At 38.0% G+C, this 19,039-nt stretch overlaps 1 protein-coding gene across 5 annotated transcripts in view; it reads right to left on the bottom strand.

Moving 5' to 3' along the window:
- Positions 1-19,039, bottom strand: part of CUNH8orf34 (chromosome unknown C8orf34 homolog) — a 161,377-nt gene that overhangs the window by 111,980 nt on the left and 30,358 nt on the right. For 4 of the 5 annotated variants that reach the window (XM_042036250.1, XM_042036248.1, XM_042036249.1 and 1 more), the window contains exon 4: positions 15,348-15,476. The exons of the other annotated variant lie outside the window; for it this stretch is intronic. In XM_042036250.1, the coding sequence (XP_041892184.1) occupies positions 15,348-15,476 (129 nt within the window). The remainder of the gene's footprint in view (positions 1-15,347; positions 15,477-19,039) is intronic. 5 annotated transcript variants of the gene reach the window in all.

Genomic DNA, 19,039 nt, shown 5'->3' with positions numbered 1-19,039 from the left:
CTATATGATTTGGTATAGCACAACTACATGAATTCTTTGGGGTTTTTTACTGTGCTTTTCATGATTAACTCGATTTGGCTAATTCTCAGTTTAGAGGAATTCCTTACAGCAATTTCTGTTTTTAAAAGAACAAAGTGCTACGAGAACTGCAATTATAATTTAAAGACCTCATCAACATATAAGAAATATGGCATGAGTTAACAAAATATTCACAGTAATTCAATAGTACTAAAGTAGATTAAATTGAAAAAGATCTGTTTTGACTGATCCTTCTATCCCTCACTGCAATTAACCAGTTTTTAATAACTTCAGACTATTATTTAGCCCAGACACAACACTAATGCCCAAAGAGCATAATAACCAGGTTGCATCAACCAGACTATAAGGTGCTATGAATTTCTCCAGTTCCAAATGGACATCTTCTAGAGAGAATATAAGTGCACTCTTGAAGGTAGTAAAAACCTAATTCAAGCTTCTTTTCACCTCATCTTTGAAAACCTGATTACCATCAACCATCACATGAATGCATTTTGCATAACCAAGGTCAATCCATTCTAAAACCACATATACTCTCTCTCTAACCAGTCAAACTACTTTTTCTCAGCCATTTCCCATAATGTTAATATAGTTTATTTTGTTCTGATACAGGTTGATTCCCTTATATTAAAGGTTGGTACCCTTTTCTTCTGCTTTCACATATCTCTATGAATAGGTCTTTGTAACTTGGGAGTGGATGGAAGGGCAATTTTATCTTGTGTTGACTTACCCCTCAAAAATACAAATTTTCAAGTATGGTAAAAGAAAATGCAAAAGGTAATCCTGTCATTTCCAAAACTCTGTTCCAAAAAAATGCCAAATAATTTTTACTACCCAATCGCCTACGTTGCCTATCAAAGATCAGTACTAAAAGTACAAAGTAGCAAATGGAAAAAGCAGTACATACTACTATATGCCTCACTCAAAAAGCTTTACTAACTTCTCTGATTAAATTACATAAGACATAAAATTTTAAAACATCTATAGTCTAAATGAGTGTGCTTTTAGTAAAATTCTTTGTCTAAGTCCTATTGCTCTCCAGAACTTACTCTGAATTTAGAGAAGAGACTGAACTGAATAATTGAATTGACCAGAATGCCTCAGATTTCTTCTTTACTAAATTGGAAACAGTATCAAGACACTAAAACAAACTGTATTTTTTAGACAAGCATGTAGAGAATTAGCAGCTTCTGAGGACATGTTGCCAAAATAAAATTTTGCAAATTTAGAAATCTTTGATCTTTGCAATCATAGAATTAAACCTGCAAACTCTTTTTAGCTCTCTCTCTCTCTAATGTGGCATCAAGAGAAAAGAAAAAGGATTCTGGGGAAGAAACTTTATAAGGAGCTTGTTACAGCAATCTTAGCACAGTGATTCTTGTGGAGGTGGTATTTACCATGTCAGTCACACAGATCTTTTTGTTACGTCTTGAGCCTCATTAATATTAACAGCATTCTTTCAGTTACTGATAACACAACTCCATTAGCAGAGGCTAGGACAAATAACCCCAAAAAACCTTGGATTGTAAAAACACTTACTTCCTTCCAAGACACTACTGCACTATAGTTAGTGTGTGCCCAACTCTTAACAATTTTCTTTGCAGTTGCCAAACTCGCAGAATATCTTGGCTGAATTTGAGAGGAGGGGGATTTGCACCCTGTGTGCAGTAGACAAAAAATCATAACAGCAACATCAATTTTTGGGCACAGATGTCAGGTGGAGCAATATGGACTCCGGTTTTCACAAAACAACTTCTCAAAAAAATTAAAACTCTTGCCTATTTACCATAACATTAAAAAAACAACCCAACCAAAGAAACCTTAATCCCGAGTCCTGAGAACACAACTAGAGATAGTCACCGTTATTGTACAGGAGTATTTAGGATTTCTGTTAATTTCTTCACCCTTAGCAGATTCATGACTTTTCAGTAATCAAATAGGTTACTCAGTTACTTTATTTTCAAGTAATACACTGACAATTTAAAATAGTTGAATTTCTGTGAAGAAATGGTAACAATGGTTGCTATCTCCAGTTCATGTAATTACTAGTATCCAGACATCAGAATTTTTCAAAAAGAAAACCCTTTTCTCACTTCTTTGCATAGGTGACAGCAAGTAATTGATTATGCTCTCTGTATTTTCTGTAATCATTTTCATTTACTTTTTATATCTTCTAAATAGGAAAACAGCATTATAAAATCACAGAATACTAGAGGCAAAGGGAAAGCCCATTCCATGAAACTACTAAATGGCAACAACGCTTCAGTTTTAGGCAAAATATTCAGAGGTATAGCCAAAATGTCCATACACTAAAAAATTTTAACCTGACAATTTAGTCGCTTCTTCAAACGGTAGCCTTTTCCATCAAAACTTAATCCTAATCACAAAAAAACTCTAACACCAGAAAAACTGACACATCTAGTTTATTCAACCTTAAATCCTATGGCTTTGTCAGAATAAAAGTTACTATGAACAACTATTTTTGACTTCCCTCAGCTTAGCGCATTTAAAGCCTGATTCCGCATGATGATGAACATAGATAATGGAAGTTCTAAAGCTGCATCATCCTTGCCCTGCTGCAAGACACTGAGTAGCAGAAAAGAAGGGAACGGTTAGAACTGCTCACCTGCCTTTGTTGGGAGAGGTCTTCTGATGTCAAAGGTAAATCCTCTAGCAATAAAGGAGTATGCTTTACCTTCTCTCGTATAGCAGCTGTTTCTCACAGACAATGTTTGCCACAGTTTTATATCATAATGCGATTGACAACTGTACAACAGACCAACCACTCTTACTAACCATTCCAACTAAAGGGGTGAGAAGTTTGCTTCCATCAGCTAAGGCTCATGGACAAGGTTTATCGTGGTAATTATTTAGGTAGCTAGCTGCCAATTTCATGTCTTTAAAAAATCCTCCCTTTTACAAGTAATTACAGGTGCTAAAATTTGATCAGGTATCACAAATATCCAGCCCACTCAGTCGTCTGGTGAATTAGGAAGACAAATTCCTTGTTTCCACTTTAGAATGTAACAACCCTCTGTGCTGTAAGGGTGCTGAACAACGAAATAATTGGCATGAACATGCTTCCACAGTCCTTCAGAAATGCTCCACAGCCACAACTACTGCCATCTCTGATCAGCAACAAATCTGGAGAGGGGCTGTTGATGCTAGCACAGCCTCTTTCTACCGGAACACTCATTCTCTCACTAGCTTGGTTTTTGAAGAGGACTGGAAGAACAATGTACTGTCTGATTGCAAGAAAGGTTTGGCATGCTATGATTCAATGAAATATATCTAACAAACAATGTAAAAACAATGTAATTTATTAGTACTTATTATACTTTAATTACTATTATCATGTCTAATTTAAGCAGATTCCCTAAAAAGTGTATCTCACGCTGTATTAGCCATTTAACTTAGATTTCTATATTTAAAATACTAAATCAGTAGTTTGTCACGCCTCTTTTAAAATTAGCATGGATTATTAAAACCATTCTTTTCCTGACTATCTTAGATTTCTCTTCCCAGTCTTCTATCCCTATGACAATCTGCAGAAGCACAATAGTAAGTATGGAGAAATAAAGACGATGATCAATACAGCACTACAGCATCTTCTTTGATGTAAAAGCCACCTCTCAAAACCTTTGCAACATATCTTAATAAAATAAATTCCCTTCTGAGTCTAGAACGAGTATCTTCCACATACAGGCTTTCTGCTTAGGACATTCAGCTTCAATTCTAGATTACCAAGAAATGAACTTTCGTTTTAAAGAAAACTGAACATTGTTAATAACAATTCCATGAGTCTTAAAAATGCCTATCTTTTGCATACGCACTTCTTAGCAGAAGACTTTTATTTATCCAATACCTAATGTGTCTACACTCAGTGATAATATTTCTCTTTCAAAAACGATTTTTAGACTTTGATGTTTTCAATTCAACAGCATAAAATTAATTTTCGAAACAAAAGGCACCACACAAGTTCAGGTCTTTTTGAAAAAGACCAACTGACATCATCTACATGGACTTGTGCAGGGCACTTGACGCTGTCCTGTATGACATCCTTGTCTCTAATCTGGGGAGATACAGATTTAATGGGTGGATCATTCAGTGGATAATTGCTGGATGGCTACACTTCAAAGAACTTTGGTCAACGGCTCAAAGTGGAAACCAGTGGTGAATGGCATTCCTCGGGGGATGTTATTGGGATGGGTGCTGTTTACTGTCTTTATTAGTAACATGGATAGTGGGGTCGAGTGCACCCTCAGCAAGTCTGCTGATGACACCAAGCTGTGTGGTGCAGTTGACACTCTGGAGAGAAGGGATGCCATCCAGTGGAACCTTGACAGGCTTGAGAGGTGGGGGGCTGTGCAAACCTCATGGAAGTTCAACAAGGCCAAGTGCAAGGTCCTACACCTGCACTGGAGCACTCCCAAGCGCAAGTATGGGCTGGGCAGAGAATGGACTGAGCACAGTCCTGGGTAGAAGGACTTCTGAGTGCTGGTGGATGAGAAGCTTGATGTTACCCAGCAATGTGCACCTGCAGCCCAGAATGCCCAACCTCACCCTGGGCTGCATCAAAAACAGTGTAGCAAGCCGGCTGAGGGAGGTGATCTCTGTCTCTGCTCTGCTTTTGTGAGACTCCACCTGGAGTACTTTTGTCCAGCTCTAGGGCCTCCAAAAAAAGAAGCGCATGGACCTGCTGGAGCAAGTCCAGAGGAGGGTCATGAAGCTGCTCAGAGGGCTGGAGCACCTCCCCTATAAAGACAGACTGAGAGAGTTGGGGTTGTTCAGCCTGGAGAAGAGACAACTCCAGGGAGACCTTATAGCACCTTCCAGTACCTAAAAACGGGCTACAGAAAGCTGTAGAGGGACTTTTTACAAGGGCATGTAGTGATAGAACAAGGAACAATGGCTTCAAACTGAAAGAGGGTATGTTTAGATTAGATATTAGGAAGAAATTCTTTACTGTGAGGGTGGCAAAACACTGGAACAGGTTGCCCAGAGAAACTGTGGATATCCCGTGCCTGGAAGTGTTCCCAGGTTAGGTGGGGCCTGGAGTAACTAGATCTAGTTACTAGATCCCCAGCTCACAGAAAGGGCTGGAACTAGATGATCTTTAAGGTCCCTTCCAATTCAAACCATTCATAATTTATGAAATGGCAAGTCATAAAAAGCCTAACTGCTGCATTATTCCTGATCAGCTTTACAGTAGCTTAAAATTCAGCAATACTTTCATATGCTAAATACACCTGGTGTTCTGGTAAGAATGAAAGTTTTGGAACTTCAGGGATATCTACCATTTTTGCTTTTATGTGTGGTCCTTAAATAATTACAGGAAGAAATAAAACAAAATGAAACAAAATAAAAATTTGTGGAGGAGATTTTTAAAGACTTACATGTTTCTAAAGGCACAATGTACATCTGAGAAGTCTAATGTGCACCCAGTCTTAAGAAAATAAAATACTACTGCTTTAATGTATGCCAGACTACCATTACTTAACTCAATATTCAAGGAAATATATATGCATTTTCCTAAACATCCAGAAGATGGCCACAGAGCTCCCAATAGCCAGTTTTCCTACCTGCCAAACAAAGCTTTCTAGATTTGGCACATGGGTTTTGACATACAAAGTTTAGACATACTACGACAACCTCAACGCAACTCTGACTAACTTGACAGAATTCATTCTCAGGATCAGTCTAGGCCAGGGAACTTCTGGATGGTTGGACTGTCAACCTCATAGTGCATATCACAGGTTCTGCAACAAACTCCAGGACAGAAACAGCATTCTTATTCTACCATTGTTAATCCTGCAGCTTTGAGCACAAACACAGGAATATCATATCACGTATCAACTGTCCAGCAGTTCACTGCCCCAATGCATTCTCCAATTCTAAATTCTCACAGAAAGTTTACGTTCTTCTTATTGGTGGGACAGGCCATCTTAAATATACTTGCATTTCCCATGGCAAAACCTTGTGCCATACTGCAGCAGGCAGCATTGTATGTTCTAGTGGCTGTACCTGTTTGAACTGTGTATTGAACACAAGGAAAATTGAAATTATTTATTTCACACCATCCCTGGATTATAAAGGACATAAAGTGGTTGCTCTGGTTACACCAAACAAAGCATTCCTCCCCCAGAAAAAGAACACAAAACCCAAAAAATCTCACTCATTTCTGTGTAGGAACTTTAAAATACATTTGTCATTGACTGTCATAATAGCCTTTACCTACAGTGAGTCATTTTACCACTTTCAACATTAGACATATTTCCTCCAATAGTAACTCAGAGATTTTCTGTGAAGGCATAGTGAAATGAAACCTCAGAGTTTTTACCAATGAGGGTTGTATGCCCGCGTATTATTAAGCAACTTTAAACTTTTTGTAGTGGTATTCATCTTGAAGGAGGACAATATTCCTCCCAACACTTGGCCATATTAGAACAAGAGAAACTGTCATCTACAAGGCACCACACATCAACACCGGAGCACACTATACATCTTATAGTTACTATCTAGAAAACATGGATTTAATCCCTCCTCCTCATACTGGCTTTTAAAAAGATTAAAAAAAATTAATCCCTAGCAAAATAATCTCTGCTTTAGACTTGCAGAATTTCTATATCCAAATTTCTGAGTGGCTCCAATGAAGAATACAGGTTTCAGGATTAGGTTTAGTGACTAATGAATTATGCAAACACAGAGAAATAAAAGGCAAAGAACCCAACAAATATTATATCCCAGAAACTCTCCTAGGCCAAGGTCATTTCAGAAGAGAATAATCAAAACTACAGAACTCTTTAGGGGAAGGTGTACACTGCAGCAGGTGGGTTAAGATGGGTAGCCCACAGCATCCAGTAGCCAAGGATAGAGTCATAGCTCACATTCTGCTGCCCCACGAATGCCCCTTGTACTAAGAACTAGAAAGTTCCATATCCAAGATGACAGTCACACAAACCCCAGTTCTGCGATAGTATTAGAGAAACTTTTAGCAAGCCAAATAATGTTCCAGAAAAGGGCAAGGTTACTCAAAACAAGACTCTAGTCCTGAAAGTTAGGGTAGGTTGGATCAGAATGGCAAATACCTTCACAAAGGTGATTAAAATTTTAACGTCTGTAGGAAAAAGATACTTAAAACTAAAGTAGCAGTGATTTCCTGACCATACAAGCCCCGGTTTATAATTGAATAGGAATAATTATGCTCATATTCATCCTGTTTCAATCTCAGAAATATCATTATTTTGTATTATTACTTCTACATCATATTAAAAATAAGTGGGTTTTATGAGCAAAGGCAGTATCAGATAACAGCTGCCATACTGAGATAAATTTATCTTCCCTAAAGGTTTGATTGAGCTTATCTAAAAATGTTGATCTCAAAATAAATCACAAGCATTGATCTCATGCAAGAATAACATAATTTTAAAGTTCAGATTGTAGAGAAGAAGGGAAAAATCCTCTACATGATGACTAGTCCTGTGGTTCAGTTAGCAGAACACATTTAAGACTAGATGATCAACTGATAACAGGGAAGTCATCTTTATAGACTCAAGTCCATTTCAGATCAACTGTATACAATTGAAAAAAAAATACTAACATGTTATGTCTTAAAACAATGCCCCTCATAAGGCAATTGACAAAAGTCTAGTTACGTGTCCTGAAGATGTGCTTTTACAGTTAAATCATCTTCACCAACAGAAATGTCTGGCTTCAATAAATGTAAGTGGCATTCAACTCAAGTTCATCTTCCATAACTGTAATGTAAATCATTAATGGTTTCCTACAGTGTAGAAGCTTCTAAATGAAACCCCATTCTAATGTGTTTTTCACAGACTGCTAAATACATTCAAGTAGTTCATGATGTATATATAAAGCTTCTCACATCCCACATACCCGCAAGTTCATCCACAAAACTGAGGACATGATTTTAGCGGTTTGTTAACATATTGTGATTTTGTTTAGAACTAGTTCTACCCTTGTAGTTATGAGATTTTTACTCTTGTTGCTTATCTTCTTCCCTGTAAAAGATAAACAGAACATATGCTTTTACGTTTTACTATTTTATATTTTTCTTAAAGAGGTAAGATCGTGCTTGCCTTTCTTAACATAAGCATAAACAACATAAACTGATTCTAACATTATGATAAATAACTGTTTGAGATACTCTGGAGGGACTTGGAGGTCTTTTATTCTTGAAGGTATTGAAGAGCCTTGACACGTGGCTCTAGGTGAGCCTGCTTGAGCAGCAGGGATGGACCAGACACCTTCCAGAGGTCCCTTCCAACTTCAACCATTCTGTGATTCTATAATTCATTATGATTTCCAGCAATATTTCCTACTAGATGGAAACCCATGGTTTCCTTATTTACTGATTGTTTATTGATTACTCCCCTTTGAAATTAAGAAACAAAAGAGGATTTTTCTCCTGTTGGTTGTACATAGATATCATTTTTTCTGGGATTCCCCGAAACTGACTTGGATTCATTATCAAATACTTTTGGTTAATGTTAACTAATTACCATTTTTTTACCTTAGAATTTCAATTGAATTCAAAGCATGATAAATTTGTTTCTTCCCCTCTGATCTGAAGAGCACACCTGGCCTGAACAAGTATTCAAACACTACTAAAGAAATGTCAGTTATTTTCACTGAAAGGCTATGTGTGATTATGAAAGAGTACCTATCTCACAGCAGAAGACATTTTTTCATCAAATGCAGTTACCGTGTATAAACTGAAACCTTCAATATGCACACATTTTCAATATGCACCCTAATCCTTAACTATTCATATAAAAGATGCAAAGTTTTCATTAAGTATGCAGAGTTCCCCCCTAATTGCAGCAAGATCTCACTGATTTAGTCCTCAATTTTCCCCTGCTCAAAACTCTCATAATTCACTGGTTTCCATATCTTGTTATCTATTTTTCCATCCTCAGAAAATGGGGGAAGGACAAAGTCATATTCATTAGCAAGATCCTTAGCTATACAGATTTTAATTCTGTTTAAAGGCAAACAGGCCAGAAGGTGAAATACAAGAGCATACATTTGAAACAGGATGGAACTTTTCTTCCTTATGATTAGCAGAGGAAGAAGAATGACAGCAATAAAGGTAAGAGACCTTGCAATAAAAGAAAATTAAACATGCACAAGGGAAATGAAGTATATTCCTGTAAGTTGCTTTATAAACCAAAATCTTCCCTAAATAGATGATTTGATAGTTCCAAATCCACTTCCATGACATACAGCTGATTGAAGAAGCAAACAAAACCCAGCTCTCCCATGTGGGTAAGCCTCTGAAAAACGGTATACTTAAATCAGCAAGCTCCACCACGCTTAGACCATAATTACAACAGTAACCTTCTCCAGACTCTCAAAACTCCTAAGATACTTTTAACTCTGAGTATGAAGTCACTATCAGTTTCTCGGACCTACTGCAGCACAGACGCACACACTCTTGATGGCAGTTGGGAGAAAGGCTCCAAATATAAGCAAGTTCAGTTTTAATGACTAGGACTGAATACAGAAGAGACCAGACATCTAAGTGCCCAAGTCTCACCTTCCAAAGCTTACAGGCAGTTTGAATTTTGCATGAAGTGCACAAGTTTGTCTCAAAGCAGGTATTTAGACTGAAAAGTAAATGAAGCAATAGAAACTAGAATTTAATTCACAGGCTGTGTCAACTGCCTAACAGGCAACTCAAGACTCAAAACTCATGGAAACTCACTAAAAGATCCAAAGCTTATCTTTAAAATGTAAAGAAATTGGATCCAGGACTTGATGGAAAATTCATTTAACTTCAAACATTTCATTTCATGTGTCACTCTTCCCTGTTAAAATACTGAAGAACAAAAGAGAGAGTGCTGTATAAAGCCATTGATAATATATTTTGATCATTTGTGTACTCAGCCCTCTGTTGAGCCCAGTGTCTGTCCCACAACACTTCAAAATAAGATTATTATCAAATGCAGCATTAGAGTAATGGCACACTTGTAGAACCAAAAGCACTAACTAGACAGCCCAAAACAAGCATCACAGAGGTAGACATGGGAGCTTGTGATGGCTTTCTTAAAATTCACCACATGGGATGTTTATTTGGCTACAGCACAGAATGAGCTTCATGCACCTTATAAAGTCCTAGACCTTCTATTCATTTAAGCCCCCTATTTCCTATGTGCAATCTACATTCTATCTCTGGGAGAACAAAAAAACCCCTCATTTATTTTCAAAATTATACCTTTTCTATTTTTAGAAAAATTTCACATTTTTCATTTTGATTTTTTTATATCATGCTGACATGTAAGAAATAATAGCAAAGAATTTTTTTATTCCTTGAAATTAAATGAATATCAGAAGTACAAAACCTTGGACATATAGCTTAGAATAGAAACAAGGACATATAACTTAGAATTAATCTGATGCAAGTGTTTAAATGATACAAAAAAAAAAAAAGAAAGGTTAAAGTGCAGAGTAACTAACAACTATAAAAGAACATAAAAAGCCGTAAGAAAAGATCCTATAAATACACTAGAAAAGGAGAACAAATTAAAATACAGAACTACTACTTCAAAGAGAAGGAAAGCAAGTAAGAGATGATACAAAGAATTCCCAGTGTTAAATACTTTCACCACTTCAGTCTTTACAAAAAAAAAATCAATTGCAGCCAGATGCTTAACAGTAGTGGTTTTAAGAGGAAAAACTACAAGACACACAAGGGAAGCTGAAAGATATGCTGGTGATTTAGATACAGTCAAGTTGGCAGACTCTTGTGAAATTCACTCCAGAGCATTTAACTAACTAACTGAAGAAACCTCTAATCCATTAGCAACTGTCTTTCAAGAATAGAGAGGACAGAAAAGGGCAAATATGTATCTTTCTTTGAAAAAGAAAAAGAGAAGATGGGGGGAACTACTAACCACCAAGCCTAAATCAGACAACATCAAGAATCATACACAAAACTGCTAAATAAATAATGTATCGACATCTAATGGAATAGAAAGGCGGTAAGAACAAACGGACACGAGTTCATCAAGAATGAATCGCGTCAAATTAGTCTAATTGTATTCTCAACTGGGAAACTTGCTTAGTGGATAAGAGGAAGAAGCAGATGCAAAATACTTCAGCTATAAGACTGTTTACTGTCCTAGATGACACTTCAGTGAAAAAAAATTAGTGAATTACAATCTATGTGAAAACACTGCAAGGAAGATAAACATCTGGTGGGAAAAAACAGACTTACTGAGTAGCTTTCAATAGCTGGTTGTCAGATCTGAAATGGGATCATGAAGAGGTCTGACAATAATTCCATTAATGATCTGGATGAAGAAATAGAGAGCACATTCATGGAAGTGAACTTATTATCAGGCTGCAAGTGATTTAAATCACTTGGGGGGATGGGATTCAAATTCTGTATTATCTTGACAAACGACCAGAAAGCATCAAGTACTAGCAAGAAACAGTGAAGAATGTTTCATTTGTGAAATAACTATGAAAAACAGACTCCAACAATGCTGACCAGGTACATTCACCCAGTCCAAGTGTAGGACCCAGAAGAGCTGCAGAGTTTTACACTCCAGTTATAAAACTGTGAGGAAAAGAGAGGCACAGAATGCTGCAAAATCTATTTTAGGTTTAAGGATGTACAGTTATAGATCTAGGTAAAAGTAGAACCTTCACAATATTCTGAAGGAAAGACAAAGATGTAGGTTTGAAGAGTGGATTTAGGCATTAATTATTGAACTCTCACATCTGATTGGTTTATATCTCCAGAGAGTGAATAAATAACCCCTTCTGAAATTCAAAACAATTGTATCTGTGCATAACTTTGCTACAAGTCTCTAAAGGAGAAAAGCTTGAAAACTACACTCACATCCATCACGGTCAGGCAATAGTAAGGCTGCAAATCAGAGACTCTGACCAGAGTTGGTTTAGCTCCTTACATGCAGATAGATCAATTTACTAGAAAAGTATTTCAAAAAAGCTCTGTAACTATACTACTATAATACAAGTAGGAAAATTTCTCAGAATATAATTGTGGTGATCAACCTAAAACATTTGGGAGAGTGTGATTTGGGCAAACTAGTTTTGGGTATTTGGTGCAATTTGGAAAAATGCTGAACCTCAAAATTCTTCACAAAACAAATCTTCCATTCCTCATTCAGCTCTGTCTCTGATGCCCCTATCTTAAAATTCACCAGTAAATCAAGAACTGCCAGGTATAAAATTTTAAGAGAGAAGAAATAAGCATTTCTCACACAAATATCTCCCAGATCATGCCACACCTAGTTTTCATCTAGCACGGCAAAGAGTACTTGTCATCATTTCATACTTTAAAAACTGTTAGCAGTACTTGCTCCCAGAAATGTATTTCAGAATTCTCTTCTACAGGAAAGACAGCAAAAGGAAAAAAAAAACTAAAACAGAGCAGCTATTTCTGATCATATCCAGTAAACCTCAGAGCTACTCGTTACATGAGTGTTTAAGGGATAATACATGAGGTTTATTATGAAATAACTGGATTTCATGTTTCTGAGTATTTATTTGAGATGCTTTAAAATATTTTAATTTTTTTTGAAAACTAGGAGGTCAAGGAAATGATGGATACAAAATACCTAAATATTTTTCAATAACAGGTCTGAACTCCATCAATGAGGTTAAGGTTTCACAAAGGTTTATCCTGTTTAACTGCTACCACACGAAGGAGAAACCTCCCTGCTGCATGTTTCCACCATTTTCATTAAACCAGCCTCCTCTGTTGATCTCTTTATTGTTGGGGCCCTCCCCCTGCCATGTAGTCCTGGGAGAGGGGCCCTGGGGGGGAGACACACGGGGTTTCCCTGCCCCTGCTCAGCCTCGTTCCCATTGGTTGTTTTGTGTTCCCCTACACGGGCAGGGACCCTCGGGTCCCGTGACTGCCTCAGTTCCTCGGCAGAGCCCCGGCCATGCGGCTGGGGAAATAAACATCTCTCTGAAACATCTATCAAGAATCGGTCCATATATATTTCTTTTCCACAGGCATTGTTGTCTGATACGCGTGTTGCAGTACCCCCTGTTCTGTAAAAAATGGTAGAGAATTGCGAGCAGAGCGATCCCCGATCCCTAAGGACAGCAACTGATTTGTGAGTAAACTCTGGATTTCTCTTGTTTTTGTTTTGCTATTCCATCTCTAAATTATGGAGGAACCATGGAAAGACTCTTGGCTCTCAGAGCCGCATATGGACATTTATCTTAAAACTTGAAAAGATTCTTGAACAACGATTTGTAAATTTTAACTTAATTCAAGCTCAAAAGGAACGGAAACACTTCCTGGCATGGTTGTTTAAGAACTTTTTCTACGTTTCTTGGGATTTAATTCCTACCAAAGACTTTTGGAAGACCGTTTGGACACAGTTAATTTCTGAGTCAAAATATATGCCGATGGGAGAATATTTTCATGAATATTATTTAATTACTTAGACTGTTGAGCAATGTCAGCTGTGTCTTGGTGGAGGGAAGCCTGCCTCAGAGTCCGTGCGACCCAGGCCATGTGGACCGAGCGCTCTCCGAGCAGCAGCGAAGCAGTTCCCACACGCGGGTGGAGCGGCGTGAGCTGCGGTGTTGGCAGTGGAGCGAGGCGCAGCGGGAGCCTGCCCGGCCCTGCACAGTGCGTGGTGGAGCGAGCCCCGTGAACGCCCGACTGAGAGGGGCGGCGCGCAGGCGGCAGCTCGCAGCGGTGGAGCGGAGCCGCACCTAGCCGAGACACACCCTGGAGCAGGGGCCTGGCCAAGACGTGGGTGCGGCCCCAGGCAGCAGCAGTGCAGCTGAGAGCAGAGGCGGCAGCGTGCAGGGAGTGGAACGGCACAACCCAGCCCGGCCCGGCCGGCACTGCCCTGAATGCAACCCTGCAAAGAGCGCACAGGCACAAGCAACCCCGACGGCCCCAGCAGCCCTGGCAGCTCCAACGTCGGAGCGAGCGAAAGCGAAAGCAAAAACAGTGAGACAGAAAACAGCAGCCACTCGGAAAAAGGAAAAAATCATCGTAACTAAGGTTTTAGGAAGAGTAAAATGGTATAATGTTAAACAAAATTATGATTTTATAACAAGATGTGACAACCAGGAAGACATATTTGTTCACAGAACTGCTATTAAAAAGAATAACCCTAAAAACCACCTGCAAAGTGTAGGAGATGGGGAAGTTGTACAATTTGATATAGTGCAAGGAAAGAAGGGTTTACAAGCAGCAAATGTTACTGGGCCTGGGGGTATTCCAGTCAAAGGCAGCTGTTATGCAAAAAGTTATAAACAATATCCATCTCAGCAGCTTCCCTACCCACAGCCTACTTTCCCCTTTTACCCTATACGCAATATGAACCCTTTCTTAAGTTTACCCCATCCCCAATTTATCCCTAATCAGTTTTACACCCCATGGTTTCCCTCACAAAACCATGCCTTTACCAATTGTTTCCCCAAAAATCCCTTTCCAGTGCCGAGTGGGGGATGAAGAGGGGGAGGGAAGAAATTAACTAGTGTTGTTTAGAGTTCCAACAGGTACAAATGGAAGAAACCCTCTCCTGCCTCCATTTCCCCACAAAGCATGCCCAGAGAGTCCTGTCTCCCTTCTGCCAGCCTTAAGATGTTCCAGAGAATCTGTTTAGACATTTGAAGACTCAGGAGGGTGGCTTGTTTTGTTTTGAAACTGTCCTTGTTATCTCATGTTTATCCAGTTGTTTCCAATGTTCAGTTTTAAATCTCTATTTGTTAAAAATAAACTGGTGAAATGTTGGGGCCGTCCCCCTGCCATGTAGCCCTGGGAGAGGGGCCCTGAGGGGACACACGGGGTTTCCCTGCCCCTGCTCAGCCTCGTTCCCCATCGGTTGTTTTGTGTTCCCTGCGCGGGCAGAAGGACCCTCGGGTCCCGTGATTGCCTCAGTTCCTCGGCAGAGCCCCGGCTACGCGGCTGGAGAAATAAACATCTCTCTGAAACATCTATCAAGAATCAGTCCATATATATTTCTTTTCCACGGGCCTTGTTGTTTGATACGCATGTTGCAGTATCCCCGCTGTAACACTTTATGAGTTAATCCAGCTCACTAAGCTGGTAGAAAACTAATGTTAAAGAAAAAACCCAGCGTGGTGCAGGGGTAGTAGTTTCAGTCTCCAGGAGAGCTCCTGAATTATCTCAGACATTCTGTAAACCTTATCAACAGGAATGTAACTGCTGATGTCAATGACCTTGGTCTTCATTTAATAGAAGACCACCTTCCTGTTATATACTTCCAAATTACAATTCAGGCTGCATGGTTACATTAAAAAACTAAAATCAATCAACTTACTGCGAGACAGATTCTCAAGGGCTTTTCCAAGCTTTTTGCTCTCTTGAAGAATATGATTTAGTTCATCAAAATCATGGTTCTCCGGTTTTGTCTTCCAATCCCATTTAGGATGCTCTATTGACCTTGGCACTAAATATACACAGATATATAGATGAAGTTTAGATTTGGTACTTCAGACTCCTACAGTAGAAAAAAATCTGCACAGTGAGTTTACAAGCTCAAGTATCTTGAGTGGAAATTACTTAACTATCCTTTTATTTTAACAGCTGGAAATATTTTTTTTGGTCAATGTGAAATAAAAACATCTATGAACAAATGCATACCTAAATGATTCTTGCAACTGAATTAATTGGTAAACAGGATAAATAACACTAATAATTGCAAATAATAAAAAAACTAATGCAACAACAAAAAATATATTGAAACTATTGCACATGATGGTACTTCACTTACAACAAAATAGAATTGTGTGGCCTAGGGGTCAGTAAGAAAATATGTCAAAACAAAAATGAGTAACTGGTACTTTTGGCTTTACTAGTTATTTTATAAAGAAGAAAAAAAATATTTTAGATACAGCTTTTAAAACAATTTTTTTTTTCAAAAATCATAAAGTGTAGATAACACAGGTCATTAAAAACAGTGAAACAAAGTAAGTCTCTATCATTCATGCTGTACAGCCCCTAATCTTCATTTTGCTACTTAAACAAACTCAACCTTTGGGAAGCACAGACCTGAGCTTATAGTCTGATGTTCATTATCTATTACCAAAGCCTTTAATTTTAAAAGAACAGAATCTCATCTGCTGAGCTAAGTTTACCTACAACAAAGAGGAGTGTCTGAGATATGTAGGACGCACAACGAACAGAGCTTCGTTGAACAATGTGAACATCTTGAACAATTTGTAGAAATAACAACAAAAACAATGCTGTTTCTGAAACTGCAGTTTAACATGGTTTTTTTGCCAGTGTTCAGAAGCGAGCTGCTGCTTTTGCCATGAAATGCAATTGTTAGGTTGTCTCCAAACACAGCATTACCATGCTGAGAACTGCACATGCTGGTGTGAAGATGATGATGACTAGTCCACCTTTCCACCAGAAAGGACCAGCTGCACTTTTACCAACCGTCATTTACCAGTTGCTGACCACTCACTTAAAAATAATTCCAAAGAAAAGCCTAAAATGTCCAATATATCCTGGCCAGCTTCAAAATTTTTGTTTACTATTTTGACAGCTGCCAACTAATTTATGCTTATAAACTTCATTTTCACTACATGCTACGAAGGCAACTTACAGACTCCTACAGATTGTGCTAAAAAGGTTTCATGGTAATTTGGAACTTCAGAGTGCTTTTATGATGGTATGGGGAAATTATGCTCAGACATCAGGTCTGGTCGCTATTACAAAACGTGTTAAATAACTTGGTATTGAAATTTGCCTTATCGCTGACTCTGTGTGAATATGGAATCTGCTCCACTTTGGATCAACTTCAACTTTCCCTTGTGGAGTTAAGTCAATAGTCACTTTTCCAGGTAAAGAAATGGGACAAAGTTATGTTGAAGTCCTTCTTTCACAAAGAACATGATTCTACCTTCTGTAGACATAAACCAAGTCATCTTCAAAACAGACATCCAAAGAAACTGACAACCCAGAGTATATCCTGATCTGTAACACCCACTTAGGAACCTGGCTATTAGGGACGTTAATATATTATACTGCAATTACAGACATTCGCAAAGACAGAAGACAAAAGAGACACTAAAAAAGACCTACAGAGGTAAGAATAGAAGGAAAGGGACACAAGAACCCTCAATAAGAAGAAGGGAAGAGAGGAGCAAGTTGGAGTGTCAGAGTCTTGTTCTGCTCTGTGTTCAAAAAAGACAAGTAACGTATTTCCTTCTCAGGACAATGGAAATAATGAGCTGTAGTGATTCCCAGTAAATACATAAAGGCTTTAAGGTATTAGGGTATGAGTAGTCTCTACTCAGATGAGCCGTTTGTAATTTTTGTTGATAGTTATAAATTTCAATCACTATTTTAGAATTCCCTGGCTTAAGAACTGCTAAGTCAATTAAAAGTTACAGAAATTCTTGTGTGACAAAAACTGACTCTATTCACAGACCTTATCATATACAAATTAAACAGGACAACTTCAGCATTTCTAATCCTTTTTTTCTTATTTACAGAAAACTTAGTATTTTTTCAAAACTCTTACTAACTGTAAACAGAAATTTTTAATAAACTAGAAAAAGAATTCTATAAAGAGTTCTCTCTGTTTTCACCCACCTTTGTTTTACATTGAGATCACATGCTCCTTTGGGAGTCTTCTGCAGTCATCTTACCATGTGCCAACACTATACAGCATCACCCACTAGCAGTACAACAGACTTTTTCTTTCCATACACTGAACTTACCATACCAAAAAAAAAGTCAAAGTACCACCAAAATAAAAACAGGCAACAATTTAATATAGTAAAACCATATAAAAAGAGGACCAAACCTTGGAACTTCCAGGTTGCAGAAAATTTCCACAAGCTATAATCTGATACCATGTCAGTTTGAAACAAAACACATTTTTCAAAATAAAAAACAACAGAATTTTTGAGAAACCAAATGATTTTGAAGCAAAATTTGTCACGGGAGAGAAACTGGATGAAATAAATGTAAGTTCTACTTTACAGCTGTGGAGCTTCCAGGATCAGCAACTGCCAAGTACGTGGAACAACTCGCATCAGGAAAAAAGAGTATCAAGACTCTTGCTCTTGAAAAGTAGGGACACTTGCTCAAGACAGTGACCTGGTTACTAATTTCAGAGAAATGTCTCACAAACACAGGAATCTTAGACTGCATCTCCCTAGATAGATAGTGGGAAATCAGTCAAAACCATGGCGGAAATTTGCTTTGCATGCTAGTGTACAATCAGCTGTGTTTTACTGAACCATTTTGTACTTCAGTGAAAAGGTACCAAAATAGGTATGCTGTCATGAAATATTTCTAAGTTTCAATACAAATTGTTTCAACAATGATTTGGCTCATTCTGAGGAATCAAAACAGAGGGGGAAGTTAAACAGAATTAGAACTGACTGAAATTTTTACTACTTCTAGAGTAGACACAGCTCTTCCTGCTTACCTAGTCTTTCGAACAATTAATGGATATTAAAACAACATCTATTTACTTGCATCATGTGCCATGTGTTTGTCCTTTCAAGTTCATTTTCTGCTCGCTTACAGATTTTTTCAAAATATAAGCTTGTATCTTCTCAGCTGTAGGATCAATAAGCACTGGTAATTTTCAAACGAATGGCTTTGTTGGAAGCATTCAGAACTGTACAAATACCATATGACCCTTCTTTAGAATCTCCTCAAATACATGATCCTCCTCAGTATGCATGAAGTCTCATAAATCGTTTACGTGTACGTGTCACTACACACTTAGCAAAATCCTTTCATTATACTCTGACCTTCACCTTTCTTTATTACACTCACTCATTCCACAAAATCATATCAGTAATTTCAAATCCCTCATCACATTACCTACCTCAACCTCATCTTTGTTATTTGAGAGATTTATATAACACTTCCTCTTGATATTATTTGGCTACAATTCAGAAGATTTATTACATCTACATTGTAGCATTTGTATGGAAAGAGGTAGTTACTCTTTATGGAGCTGAGATTTCACCATCTCATCTTAGG

The sequence above is a fragment of the Corvus kubaryi genome, unplaced genomic scaffold (genome assembly GCF_017639235.1).
Source record: "Corvus kubaryi isolate FWS band 111438036 unplaced genomic scaffold, C.kubaryi_AGA036_p1.0 37385, whole genome shotgun sequence".
NCBI classification, from domain to species: Eukaryota; Metazoa; Chordata; class Aves; order Passeriformes; family Corvidae; genus Corvus; species Corvus kubaryi.
This window is presented reverse-complemented; position numbering and strand designations above follow the sequence as displayed.